Source organism: Heteronotia binoei, chromosome 4, assembly GCF_032191835.1.
Source record: "Heteronotia binoei isolate CCM8104 ecotype False Entrance Well chromosome 4, APGP_CSIRO_Hbin_v1, whole genome shotgun sequence".
Taxonomy (NCBI): domain Eukaryota; kingdom Metazoa; phylum Chordata; class Lepidosauria; order Squamata; family Gekkonidae; genus Heteronotia; species Heteronotia binoei.
In genome coordinates, this window is record NC_083226.1 from 181,049,141 (window position 1) to 181,063,156 (window position 14,016).

The 14,016-nt window shown below is 48.7% G+C and overlaps 1 protein-coding gene across 1 annotated transcript; it reads right to left on the bottom strand.

Moving 5' to 3' along the window:
• Window positions 1-2,387: 2,387 nt before the first annotated feature.
• On the bottom strand, window positions 2,388-12,412 carry LOC132570178 (uncharacterized). Its single transcript, XM_060236612.1, has 3 exons — window positions 12,291-12,412; window positions 4,334-4,804; window positions 2,388-2,593 (listed from the first exon to the last, which is right to left on the bottom strand). Exons 1-3 carry the CDS (start codon window positions 12,343-12,345, stop codon window positions 2,388-2,390), a joined length of 732 nt encoding a protein of 243 aa, XP_060092595.1. The 5' UTR covers window positions 12,346-12,412.
• Between the last annotated feature and the right edge of the window lie 1,604 nt (window positions 12,413-14,016).

The window sequence follows — 14,016 nt, forward strand, 5'->3', positions numbered from 1 at the left end:
TGTTCTTGCCTGGCTCGTTGGAACCTTTAGAACTAGGGTTGCCAAGTCCAATGTAAGAAATAGCTGGGGACTTTGGGGGTGGAGCCAGGAGACTTTGGGGGTGGAGCCAGGAGACATTAGGGGTGGAGCCAAGATCAAGGCTGGGACAAGCATAATTAAACTCCAAAGGGAGTTCTGGCCATCACATTTAAAGGGACGGCACACCTTTTCAGTTCCTTCCTTCCATAGGAAATAATGAAGGATAGGGGCATCTTCTTTTGGGGTTCATAGAATTGGACCCCCTGGTCCAATCTTTTCGAAACTTGGGGGGTATTTTGGGGAGAGGCATTAGATGCTATACTGAAAATTTGGTGCCTCCACCTCAAAAAACAGCCCCCACAGAGCCCCAGATACCCGCAGATCAATTCTCCATGATTTTCTGTGGGAATAAATCTCCATAGGGAATAACAGAGTTCCCAGCAGACATTTCCCTCCCCTCCCCCTGCTTTCTGATGACCCTGAAGCGGGGGGGGAGGGCCTCCAAACCGGGGGATCCCCTGCCCCCACCTGGGGATTGGCAACCCTATTTAGAACTGAGCTTGGGGACTCAGGAACAATGAGCAGGATCCAAATATCTGCTGCCCTGCTCCAATCACGGGCCCCCTTGCTGGCTTGAATGGGCCAATAGCGTGCTTGCGCGGGAACTCTGAGTGTATATAAGTTGACCCCATTGGCCCAGGCTTCAAGTCTTGGAGTGCAGCGCTATACGATGCTGTACTGCAATAAAGAGCTATGATCACGACCACCTCGCCTCTTTTGCGTTAAACCCGCTATATTATAAGACTGAAGGTGGATGTTTGCTCACAGGAGTTAGCATTGGGCAGGGCTATTTTTTGTAGCAGGAACTCCTTTGCATATTAGGCCGCATATCCATGATGTAGCCACAGGGTTGCCAAGTCCAATTCAAGAAATATCTGGGGACTTTGAGGGTGGAGCCAGGAGACATTGGGGGCGGAGCCAGGAGCAAGGGTGTGACAAGCACGATTGAACTCCAAAGGGAGTCCTGGCCATCACATTTCAAGGGACGGCACACCTTTTCAATGCCTTCCTTCCATAGGAAATAATGAAGGATAGGGGCACCTTCTTTTGGGGCACATAGAATTGGACCCCCTGGCCCAATCTTTTTGAAACTTGGATGGTATTTTGGGGAGAGGCACCAGATGCCACGCTGCAAATTTGGGGCCTCTACCTCAAAAAACAGCCCCCCCCCTAGAGCCCCAGATACCCAAAAATCCATTATTTCCTATGGGAATACATCTCCATAGGGAATAATAAAGTTCCCAGCAGACATTTCCCTCCCCTCCCCCCGCTTTCTGATGACCCTGAAGCGGGGGGAGGGCCTCCAAACCGGGGGATCCCCTGCCCCCACCTGGGGATTGGCAACCCTATGTAGCCAGTCCTCCAAGAGCTTACAGAAGGCCCTGTAAGCTCTTGGAGGATTGGCTACACCAGGAGGGTGTGGCCTAATATGCAAAGGAGTTCCTGCTACAAATAATAGCCCTGGCATGATGTAGTTAGTAAACTGTTGGTCTCAGATCCGAGAGACACGGGTTCAAATTCCCACTCTGCCATGAAAACTTGCTGGGTGACTTTGGGCCAGTCACTCTCCCTCAGCCTGACAGGGTTGTTGGAAGGATAAAAGAGGAGAAGGGAACACCGTAAGTTGGTTTTGGTCCCCCTCAGAATCACAGAGTCAGAAGAGACCTACAGGGTCATCTAGTCCAACCCCCACACAATTCAGGACATTCACAACTCCCTATACAATTCCCCCCCCTATACACCCCCCCTCCCCCAGTGACCTCTGCTCCATGCCCAGAAGATGGCAAAACACCTCCAGGATCCCTGGCCAAACTGGCCTGGAGAAAAATTGCTGCCTGACGCCAAAGAGGCCATCAGCATTTCCCTAAGCGTGTAAGAAAGGGCCCCGAGAACTAAACACGGGTGCAACCCTTCCAGTCTGCCTTCTCACGATCTGCCAAAGTTCATGGAATCAGCACTGCTGATCAGGGAGAAAAGTGAGGTATAAATGAAGAACATCAGAAGAACATGCAGATCTGAGCCTCTGTCAAAAAGCCAGTTTGGTGTAGTGGTTAAGTGTGCGGACTCTTATCTGGGAGAACCGGGTTTGATTCCCCACTCCTCCACTTGCACCTGCTGGAATGGCCTTGGGTCAGCCGTAGCTCTGGCAGAGGTTGTCCTTGAAAGGGCAGCTGCTGTGAGAGCCCTCTCCAGCCCCACCCACCTCACAGGGTGTCTGTTGTGAGGGGAGAAGACATAGGAGATTGTGAGCCGCTCTGAGTCTCTGATTCAGAGAGAAGGGCGGGATATAAATCTGCAATTCTTCTTCTTCAAAGGTACAGAAATATCTTGTCGCCTCTCCGTGAGCAGGACTCACCCTCTTCTGGTTCCAAAATGGTTTCTTCTTCCCTCGAGAGAGTGCTGTTAATATCAGGTCCCGCTTCCAAAGTGATGGTAGTAGCAGGTTTGGTTGTGGGGTCCCCCCGGAAAGCGGGTGTCTCTGGAGAAGTGCTCGTTCTAGCTTGGGTCGTTTCACCTGAGGAAAAAAGACAACCAGTTAAGTTCATTTCAGCTTACATTGTGAATCAAATTCGTCGGTCTTAAAGGTCCTACTGGACACCAACTGTGTTCATGGCTTCACGACAGCATCGGCAACACTGTTGGAGTACCTTAACCTATGAGGAAAGTCTGAAGAGGATGGGACTTTTCTGTTTACAAAAGAGATGACTGGGGGGGGGGGGGATATTATAGAGCAGGAGTGACCAAACTGTGGCTCAGGAGTCACATGTGGCACTTCCATACATATCGTGCAGCTCTCAAAGCTCCCATTGCCCCATCGGCCAGCTTGGAGAAGGCATTTAAAGTTGCTTTCTTTCCACCTCTCCCTCCCCCATCTGTTTGCCTTCCTTCTTTCCTGTCTTGCAGCTCTCAAACGCCTGACGTTCAAGCCTTGCGACTCTCAAGCGTCTTGACGTTTATTCGATGCGGCTCTTACATTAAGCAAGTTTGGCCACCCCTGTTATAGAGGATGTCGAATTGTACACAGGGTGGACAAAGATCACTTTTTCTCCCTTTCCTCAAATACTAGAATTCAAGAGCATCCAATGAAGCAAGTGGACTGTAGGTTCAAGACAGACAAAAGGAAATACTTCTTGAAACAGGAGGTGGTGGCGGCTACAAGCATAGCCAGCTTTAAGAGGGGAATGGATAAAAATATGGAGCAGAGGTCCATCAGTGGCTATTAGCCACAGTATATGAGTGTGTGTATATATATATATATGTGTGTGTGTGTGTGTGTATACACACACATATATTGCTCACTGTGTAACACAGAGTGTTGGACTGGATGGGCCATTGGCCTGATCCAACATGGCTCCTCTTATGTTCTTCTATCTGGAGCAGGGATGCTCTTGTTGTTTGCGGGGGGAGACACAATGGGAGAGCTTCTGGTGTCCTGGCCCCACTGATAGACCTCCTGATTGCACCTGGTTTTTTGGCCACTGTCTGACACAGAGTGTTGGACTGGATGGCCATTGGCCTGATCCAACAGGGCTTCTCTTATGTTCTTATGTAACACAGAGGGTTGGACTGGATGGGCCATTGGCCTGATCCAACATGGCTTCTGTTATGTTCTTATGTGACACAGAGAGTTGAACTGGAGGGGCCATTGGCCTGATCCAACATGGCTTCTCTTATGTTCTTATGTGACACAAAGTGTTGGTCTGGATGGGGCATTGGCCTGATCCAGCAGGGCTTCTCTTATGTGACACAGAGTGTTGGACTGGATGGGCTATTGGCCTGATCCAACAGGGCTTCTCTTATGTTCTTATGTGACACAGAGTGTTGGACTGGATGGGCCATTGGCCTGATCCAACAGGGCTTCTCTTATGTTCTTATGTGACACAGAGTGCTGGACTGGAGGGGCCATTGGCCTGATCCAACATGGCTTCTCTTATGTTCTTATGTGACACAGAGTGTTGAACTGGAGGGGCCATTGGCCTGATCCAACAGGGCTTCTCTTATGTTCTTATGTGACACAGAGTGTTGGACTGGAGGGGCCACTGGCCTGATCCAACAGGGCTTCTCTTATGTTCTTATGTGACACAGAGTGTTGGACTGGATGGGCCATTGGCCTGATGCAACAGGGCTTCTCTTATGTTCTTAGCAAACTATACAAATGGTAACTTAATTGTGGTTCCATCTCCCATTTCTCTGCAGCCTGACTCAGTGACAGATCCGTAAGGGAAAGGTCGGCCAGCTTTCTCTTTGCCCTTACTTTGAGGAACTGACTCCCAGGGGACCACTGGCTTCTCCGTCAGGTGGTGAAGCCCCCAAGCCCCAGCCGGGTCCGCGGTGCAGAGGATCTCATCCATCCAGGTCTTCCACCTGCTGAACTTGTCCTTCTCGCTGGAGAGGAAGGCCTTGGGTCCTCCTGGCTGGGTGCTGAGGTGCAAACCCAGGCCTTGCAAGCTGAGGTGGCCCTTCTTGCTGCACACCCAGGGCTGGTGTCCGCGGCCCCCGCAGGGCTCTAGCTGAGCGGCTGCAAATTCTTGAGGCTGGCGGACAGTCAGGCACTGCCTGGTTTTGAGGCTGACGATAGCCCGGGAAGCTGCGTCCCACCCCCACTGGAATTGTGGGGAATGGGGCTTGCAGTCTGAAAGGCCAATCTTTTCCGTTTCGTGGGGGGAGACGTGGAGACACTTGCCCAAGCGGACATTCTTGATGAGGAAGCCTTCCCCACTGCAGGCTGCGAGGGGGAAGAAAACACAGTGGGTTACATGAGGAATTCGAAGAAGGCTGCAGATTTATACCCCGCCCTTCTTTCAGAATCAGAGTCTCAGAGTGGCTTGCAATCTCCTTTATCTCCTTCGCCCACAACAGATACCCTGTAAGCAATGTTCCCTCTAAGCTGCAGAGTTTTGTGAGCAAAAATTCTACTTTGTGAGCTGCTGGTATTAAAGTTGTGAGCTACTGGCATTAAAGCCGCTCTGAGCCTGATAGGGGCAGGCGGGATATAAATATAATAAATAAAATAAATAAAAGTTATGAGCTTCCGCATAAATTATTGTGCTCTGTGGTCATCCTTCCTGAGCTATGACAAAAAATGTGTGATCTGGAGGCTAAAAATCTGTGAGCCAGCTCACGCTAACTCAGCTTAAAGAGAACACTGCCTGTGAGGTGGGTGGGGCTGAGAGAGCTCTCACAGCAGCTGCCCTTTCAAGGACAACTCCTACGGGAGCTATGGCTGACCCAAGGCCATTCCAGCAGGTGCAAGTGGAGGAGTGGGGAATCAAACCTGGTTCTCCCAGATAAGAGTCTGCAGACTTAACCACTACACCAAACTGGCTCTCTATTAGAGCTATGGCTGACCCAAGGCCATTCCAGCAGGTGCAAGTGGAAGAGGGGGGGAATCAAACCCGGTTCTCCCAGATAAGAGTCCGCGCACTTAACCACTACACCAAACTGGCTCTCTCAGAAGCTGCCCTTTCAAGGACAATGTGAGGGCTATGGCTGACCCAAGGCTATGCCAGCAGCTTCAAGTGGAGGAGTGGGGAATCAAACCTGGTTCTCCCAGATAAGAGTCCACGCACTTAACCACTACACCAAACTGGCTCTCTACATATATGCAGGGCTCTTTTTTTGAGCAGGAGCATTACTCACCGAAACACAGTTCCGGCTGGCTTGGTGTCAGGGTGTGTGACCTAATATGCAAATGAATACATATCTTGGAAGTACGGATCTTGGAAGCTGAGCGAAGTCGGTACTTGGAAGGGAGACCACCAAGGAAGACTCTGCAGAGGAAGGCAACGGCTAACTACCTCTCCTTCTAATCTTTCTTGAAAGCCCTGGACTTGGGTTGCCATGAATCGGTTGTTTTATTTATTTATCTAATTTCTATCCCGCCCTCCCCGCCAAAGGCAGTCTCAGGGCGGCTCACAAACCAAGGGTCAACACAGACACATTAGTGTGACCGGTACAATAAAACAACATTAAAACATAAAAACGATTGGTTAAAACATTTTACAGTTGCTACTATAATAGCTTCAGGCAGCGATTGCATTTTAGTGGTTAACGGTACTCGGAGATCTCAGGGTCGCCGTAGTGTGCTAAGATAGGCCATTTGTGGTGTTCTTATGGGCCAGTCCCGTTGCTGCAGTTGTTACCATCATGTGAATGCCTGGCGGAAGAGTGCCGTTTTGCAGGCCCTGCGGAACTGTAAAAGCTGTCGCAGGGCCCTCACCTCCTTTGGCAACTCATTACATAAGAACAAAAGAGAAGCCATGTGTCTTATGTGACACAGAGTGTTGGACTGGATGGGCCACTGGCCTGACCCAACAGGGCTTCTCTTATGTTCTTATGTGACAAAGAGTGTTGGACTGGATGGGCCACTGGCCTGATCCAACAGGGCTTCTCTTATGTTCTTATGTGACACAGAGTGTTGGACTGGATGGGCCACTGGCCTGATCCAACAGGGCTTCTCTTATGTTCTTATGTGACACAGAGTGTTGGACTGGATGGGCCATCGGCCTGATCCAACAGGGCTTCTCTTATGTTCTTATGTGACAAAGAGTGTTGGACTGGATGGGCCACTGGCCTGACCCAACAGGGCTTCTCTTATGTTCTTATGTGACAAAGAGTGTTGGACTGGATGGGCCACTGGCCTGATCCAACAGGGCTTCTCTTATGTTCTTATGTGACAAAGAGTGTTGGACTGGATGGGCCACTGGCCTGATCCAACAGGGCTTCTCTTATGTTCTTATGTGACACAGAGTGTTGGACTGGATGGGCCATCGGCCTGATCCAACAGGGCTTCTCTTATGTTCTTATGTGACACAGTGTGTTGGACTGGATGGGCCATCGGCCTGATCCAACAGGGCTTCTCTTATGTTCTTATGTGACACAGAGTGTTGGACTGGATGGGCCATCGGCCTGATCCAACAGGGCTTCTCTTATGTTCTTATGTGACACAGTGTGTTGGACTGGATGGGCCATCGGCCTGATCCAACAGGGCTTCTCTTATGTTCTTATGTGACACAGTGTGTTGGACTGGATGGGCCATCGGCCTGATCCAGTCCAACATTCTGTGTCACACAGCGGCCAAATATATATATATATATATATACACACACACACACACTGTGGCTAATAGCCACTGATGGACCTCTGCTCCATATGCAGGGAAAGGCGGTCCCTAAGGTATGCAGGACCCTGACCATATAGGGCTTTAAAGGTAATGACCAGCACCTTGAAGCGAATCCAGTACACTATCGGTAGCCAGTGCAGCGCTTTCCGCATAGGCTGAATGTGTTCCCGTGGAGGAACTCCCATTAACAGCCTGGCTGCAGCGTTCTGCACTAGCTGAAGTCGCCGGATTTGGGACAAGGACAAGATAAAGGTTGTGAGTGACTTGATGCCATTTATGTATGTTTGTAAATTTATATATGTTGATAAAATGATTTTTAAAAACCGCAAACCTTTATCTTACATATAATTTCCTTTATTACAAGCCTAAAATTGGTTTCTCTGTTTTGTAGTGTTCAGTGATCAAAAGTGCGCTGCAGCAAATGGCAGTGGATGTGAAATTTTCCGGCAGCAGCCTGTATGGGATTTCCTGTCTGCTCCTAGAACAATACTTTGAAGTAGGTATCCCTGCATGACCATCCTCTATAAACATGGAAAAGAGAAACAATAGATTAAAGGCTGCAAAGAAATTCTAGCTGTCCAATATGCATTTCAGCTAAATAATGCTTGCTTGTGGCTTCATAAGAACATAAGAGAAGCCCTGTTGGATCAGGCCAATGACCCATCCAGTCCAACACTCTGTGTCACATAAGAGAAGCCCTGTTGGATCAGGCCAATGGCCCATCCAGTCCAACACTCTGTGTCACATAAGAACATAAGAGAAGCCATGTCGGATCAGGCCAATGGCCCCTCCAGTCCAACACTCTGTGCCACGTAAGAACATAAGAGAAGCCCTGTTGGATCAGGCCAATGGCCCATCCAGTCCAACACTCTGTGTCACGTAAGAACATAAGAGAAGCCATGTTGGATCAGGCCAATGGCCCATCCAGTCCAACACTCTGTGTCACGTAAGAACATAAGAGAAGCCATGTTGGATCAGGCCAATGGCCCATCCAGTCCAACACTCTGTGTCACATAAGAACATAAGAGAAGCCATGTCGGATCAGGCCAATGGCCCATCCAGTCCAACACTCTGTGTCACGTAAGAACATAAGAGAAGCCCTGTTGGATCAGGCCGATGGCCCATCCAGTCCAACACTCTGAGTCACATAACAACATAAGAGAAGGCATGTTGGATCAGGCCAATGGCCCATCCAGTCCAACACTCTGAGTCACACAAGAACATAAGTGAAGCCCTGTTGGATCAGGCCAATGGCCCATCCAGTCCAACACTCTGTGTCACATAAGAACATAAGAGAAGCCCTGTTGGATCAGGCCAAAGGCCCATCTAGTTCAACACTCTGAGTCACATAACAACATAAGAGAAGGCATGTTTGATCAGGCCAATGGCCCACCCAGTCCAACACTGTGTCACACAGTGGCCAAAAAAACCCAAGTGCCATCAGGAGGTCCATCAGTGGGGCCAGGAAATGGGGGTCAGGAGGAAATGGGGCATTTTGGAACAATGCTTCAACAGCCTACTGAAAGAGAATGAAAACAGGCAAAGAACAGAAACACTTGAACATATGAAGCTGCCTTCTACTGAATCAGACCCTTGGTCCATCAAAGTCAGGGTTGTCTACTCAGACTGGCAGCAGCTCTCCAGGGTCTCAGGCTGAGGTCTTTCACATCAATTAGCGGAGCTGTTTTAACTGGAAATGCTGGAGTTTGACCCTGGAACCTTCTACATGCCAAGCAGATGTTCTTCCACTGAGCCACAATCTCTCCCTCACCAGTTTACCCACAGTTTTGCCAAACGTCTTGTTCCAGTCCGGTGAGGATTTAGGACATTACTTTGCGACATTTCCTTTAATACAGCAAAAAGCAACGGCTGATGAGTTTTATTTATTTATTTGCATTATCTGTAATCTACTTTTCCCACCGGGGCTCAAGGTGGATTACCCAGAGCAAGCCAGCACAATCAATAAAATGGGACACTCAACAACAACAAAAAATGAAATAGGATTAGGGTCGCAGAATCAACCAGAAATCTAAAAAGTGGAACTGGAGCAAAGCATCAGTGTTAACATGGCACATTAAATCGGGGTGTCAAACGTGTGGCCTGAGGGACGGATCAGGCCCCCAGAGGGCTCCTATCAAGCCCACGAGCAAGTCTGCTTTCTTCTCCCTCTCTCTTGTTTCCTTCTGTGTCACAACCTGCTTTGCCAGGCTTGCTCAATTGCACAGGAGCAAAGCCTCTATTTTCTCCATTGGCTGAGGCTCTTTACTTAGGGAGAAAGGGGAGGGAGGGAGAGCTTGCTTTGCCAGGCTCTCTCAATCGCACAACGGAGGGAAGTCACTGGTAAATGAATAAGCACACAATCACAAATGGTTCTAGTGACCAACAATTACTAAGACTATATAGCAATACAATAATGTGACAATGGTGAGAACACACAAATACATAGAGACACAGACAAAACTCTCAAAGAGTGCATTCATGGAAGATAGCAGAGCACCAAAGTGGAGTTGACTTGTAGCTCCTGTTTTGACAAATCTTCAAGCAACGGAAAGCTCTACTCCATTTTCCTTCGAATCAAATAATCCACAAACCACAATTCATCCAGCTTCACAGTTCATCAGTATCGACAACCTCTTCCATATACAGGAGCTACAGGTCGCCTCCCTGTACTTTGGTGCTCTACTATCTTCCAAGAATGCATAGAACAAAGTTTGAGAACAGTAGCACTTTTAAGACCAACAAAGTTTAATTCTGGTTATAAGCTTTTGTGCAGATGCACACTTAATTAAATCTGAAGAACTGTGCATGCACGGAAAAGCTTATGTCCAGAATTAAACTTTGTTGATCTCAAAGGTGACGCTGGACTCAAACTTTGTTCTCTTGTTTCAGACCAAGGCAGCTTCCCACTAGAACCAATTTTTCATAGGTGTGGGAAGCCAGGAGAAGAAGATGATCTCATCTAGAGTATTGTGTTCAGTTTTGGGCACCACAATTTAAGACGGATATAGACAAGCTGGAGGGGGTCCAGAGGAGGGCGATGAAGATGGTGAGGGGTCTGGAGACCAAGTCCTATGATGAATGTTTGAAGGAGCTGGGGATGTTTAGCCTGGAGAGGAGGCGGCTGAGAGGTGATAGGATCACTATCTTCAAGTACTTGAGGGCTGTCCTATAGAGGATGAGGGGTATGGAGACCAAGTCCTCTGAGGAAAGGTTGAAGGAGCTGGGGATGTTTAGCCTGGAGAGGAGGCGGCTGAGAGGTGATAGGATCACTATCTTCAAGTACTTGAAGGGCTGTCATATTGAGGATGGTGTGGAATTGTTTTCTGTGGCCCCGGAAGGTAGAACCAGAACCAATGGGTTGAAATCAAACCAAAAGAGTTTCCAGCTCAACACTAGGAAGAACTTCCTGACCGTTAGAGCAGTTCCTCAGTGGAACAGGCTTCCTCGGGAGGTGGTGGGCTCTCCTTCCTTGGAGGTTTTTAAGCAGAGGCTAGATGGCCATCTGACAGCAATGAGGATCCTGTGAATTTAGGGGGAGGTGTTTGTGAGTTTCCTGCCTTGTGCAGGGGGTTGGACTAGATGACCCTGGAGGTCCCTTCCAACTCTATGGTTCTAGGATTCTAAGAATAAGAAGAAATTGGATTTATATTCTGCCCTCTACTCAGAGTCTCAGAGCGGCTCACAATCTCCTTTATCTTCCTCCCCCACAACAAACATCCTTTGAGGTGGGTGGGGCTGAGAGGGCTCTCACAGAAGCTGCCCTTTCAAGGACAACCTCTGCCAGAGCTATGTCCAACCCAAGCCCATTCCAGCAGGTGCAAGTGGATGAGCGGGGAGGGGGTCTACCTGACCTCATATAGGTCATTCTCATTTATGACCTCATTTAGGTCATATAGGGACCACAGTGGAGAAAGAGTTGCTGATTTTGCCCATTTGCCAATAAATTGATGATTCACAAATAGAAGCTAATGGCAGAAAAATGTTTAAGAACATAAGAGAAGCCCTGTTGGATCAGGCCAATGGCCCATCCAGTCCCACACTCTGTGTCACACAGTGGCCAAAAACACAGGTGCCATCAGGAGGGCCATCTGTGGGGCCAGGACACTAGAATCCCTCCCACTGTTGCCCCCCGCAAGCACCAAGAATACAGAGCATCACTTGCCCCAGACAGAGAGTTCCATCTATAGGCTGTGGCTAATAGCCACTGATGGACCTCTGCTCCATATGCTTATCCAATCCCCTCTTGAATCTGTCTATGTTTGTAGCCACCACCACCTCCTGTGGCAGTGAATTCCACATGTTAATCACCCTTTGGATGAAGTACTTCCTTTTATCCGTTCTAACCCAACTGCTCAGCAATTTCACGGAATGCCCATGAGTTCTTGTATTGTGAGAAAGGGAGAAAAGGACTTCTGTCTCTACCTTCTCTATCCCATGCATAATCTTGTAAACCTCTATCATGTCACCCCGCAGTCAACGTTTCTCCAAGCTAAAGAGCCCCAAGCATTTTCACCTTTCTTCATAGGGAAAGTGTTCCAACCCATTCTAGTTGCCCTTTTCTGCACTTTTTCCAATGAAAAAGTGTTTCTTCTGAAAGCTGGGACTTTTTCTCCTGCAATTGGACTTTGATGCTCATTGGCAGTTCGGCAGGGGGAGAAGGGGGCTGTTGGAATTATATAGATGGAGCCATAGAGCGCTTCTGGGCCATCAAATTGGTCCAAGCCTGGTGATTTCCTGAAGACCTTCCAGTGTCCGTAACGCAGCATAAATTCAAGCTAGGCTGTCACTAAAGACTTCACCAGCTCTGTTCCGAAAGCAGAGCCAATTGCATGCTCATCGTTTGCAAAACTTCTGCAGCTCTCACTCGCAGTCATCCTCCACAGATGTTTTGGAATCCTCCTCAAAGGTCACCGCGCTGCAGGCGCGCACCGTGTTGCTGGGACAATCGGCTCTTGCCGCAAAATCGACACAGAGATGGGCAACAGAGATATAGACCGGAGCTCCTTTCAGTGCAAAGGAACTGGCATGACTTGTTCTTATGGACAGGGGGAAAGAAAGGAAAGGAAAATATGGGTGAAAACAGACTTACCCAGCAGCCAATAGAGCAGGAACTTCCAGAATGGGCTTCCCTTGAAAAGCTTCATTGTCTCTCAGCAAAAAAGGGAAGAAAAGTGTTTCTGAAAGGGTGGAATTGGATGCTTTCGTTCCTTTAAGCTGGGCAAGGCGAATAGCTAATAGCTAAAACTAGAATGGAAGGCAATAATTTCTGAGCTTTTCGGTTTTCCTTTTATTGCCCAAGGTAACCAGGCAGGGTTTCCAGAACTCATCTGCGGAAGGTACTCTCTTTGGGCTGTCAGTCACCAACTTGGTAAGCAACCCCTTTTCTCGAAACCGGCTCCTGCTGCTGAAAGAAAAGGCCAATTCCTGTGCGTCACAGAGTTCTTTGTCAGGCGGACAAAGAGGGGAGGCAGATCCCTTCGTAGCTGCAGCAGCATTCCCAAATCCTGATGGATGTGAAAGTCCGATGCAGAGTTAACACAACAGCCCAAAAGGCTGGGAAGGGGTGTTGGCAGAAGCTGGGATTTCTGAACAGCACAGCCGCTGAACAGGGAATGCAAAGAGCTGGAGTGGCTGTCTGGCTGGCTGGCTGGGGCACTGCGGGGTGTTGGAGGAAGGCCAAGACAATCACCTCGAGCAAAAAAGGAAAAGAAGAGAAAGAGGAGGAGGAGGAGGAAATGGAGAAGGCTGCAGCTCAGTTAGAAGAGCCTCTGCTTTGCATGCAGAAGAGTTGGGAGAGCCTCTGCTTTGCAAGCAGAAGGTCCAAGGTTCAATCCCCGGCATCTCCAGTTAACAGCAGCAGGTAGCAATGAAGGAAAGAAAGCCACCAACAGTAACCAGACTGTTATTATGTCTCTGTTATTATGTTTCTGCCCACCTGCCCTTCAAAGCAAGCAGCACAGTGGTTTTTATGGGCTCGCCGTCTGCTTTTTTAATAATTGGATCCGATCGTTTATGGGTTTTATGATGTGGTTTTATTGCTCATATTTTTGTTGTGGTCTGCCCTGAGCCTGCTTGTCGGGGAGGGCAGAATAAAACTACAATCAAATCAATCTGAAGCAGGGTGTTGGATGAGTTTTATGGAGAGGGGAGGGACGGTGGCTCAGTGGTAGAGCATCTGCTTGGGAAGCAGAAGGTCCCAGGTTCAATCCCCGGCATCTCCAAAAAAGGGTCCAGGCAAATAGGTGTGAAAAACCTCAGCTTGAGACCCTGGAGAGCCGCTGCCAGTCTGAGAAGACAATACTGACTTTGATGGACCAAGGGTCTGATTCAGTGTAAGGCAGCTTCATATGTTCATATGTTCATGAGATTCTGGACTCCAAGAAGACAAATGTGTGGACTCTAGATCAAAGCAACCCTGAATTCTCCCTAGAAGCTAAAATGACTCAACTGGGCTTTTTCTACAAAAAAAACAAACCAGCAGGAACGCATTGGCATGTTAGGCCACACCCCCTGATGTCACCACTGTATCACACAGAGCTTTTTTTGTACAAAAAGCCCAGTGGGAACGCATTGGTATGTTAGGCCACACCCCCTGATGTCACCACTGTTTCACACACGGCTTTTTTTGTAGAAAATGCCCTTCGGGAACGCATTGGCAGGGTAGGCCACACCCCCTGATGTCACCACTGTTTCACACACGGCTTTTTTTGTAGAAAAAGCCCAGCGGGAACTCATTGGCAGGGTAGGCCACACCCCCTGATGTCACCACTGTTTCACACACGGCTTTTTTTGTAGAAAATGCCCAGCGGGAACTC

Bases quoted from the DNA above. Each gene is read 5' to 3' on its own strand.
- LOC132570178 (XM_060236612.1), bottom strand. From the start codon at position 12,345: ATGAAGCTTTTCAAGGGAAGCCCATTCTGGAAGTTCCTGCTCTATTGG. The intron at 4,805-12,290 runs GTAAGTCTGTTT...TCCCCCTCGCAG, and splicing joins CCTGCTCTATTGGCTGCTGG to CCTGCAGTGGGGAAGGCTTC. The intron at 2,594-4,333 runs GTAAGGGCAAAG...TTTTTTCCTCAG, and splicing joins CTGGGAGTCAGTTCCTCAAA to GTGAAACGACCCAAGCTAGA.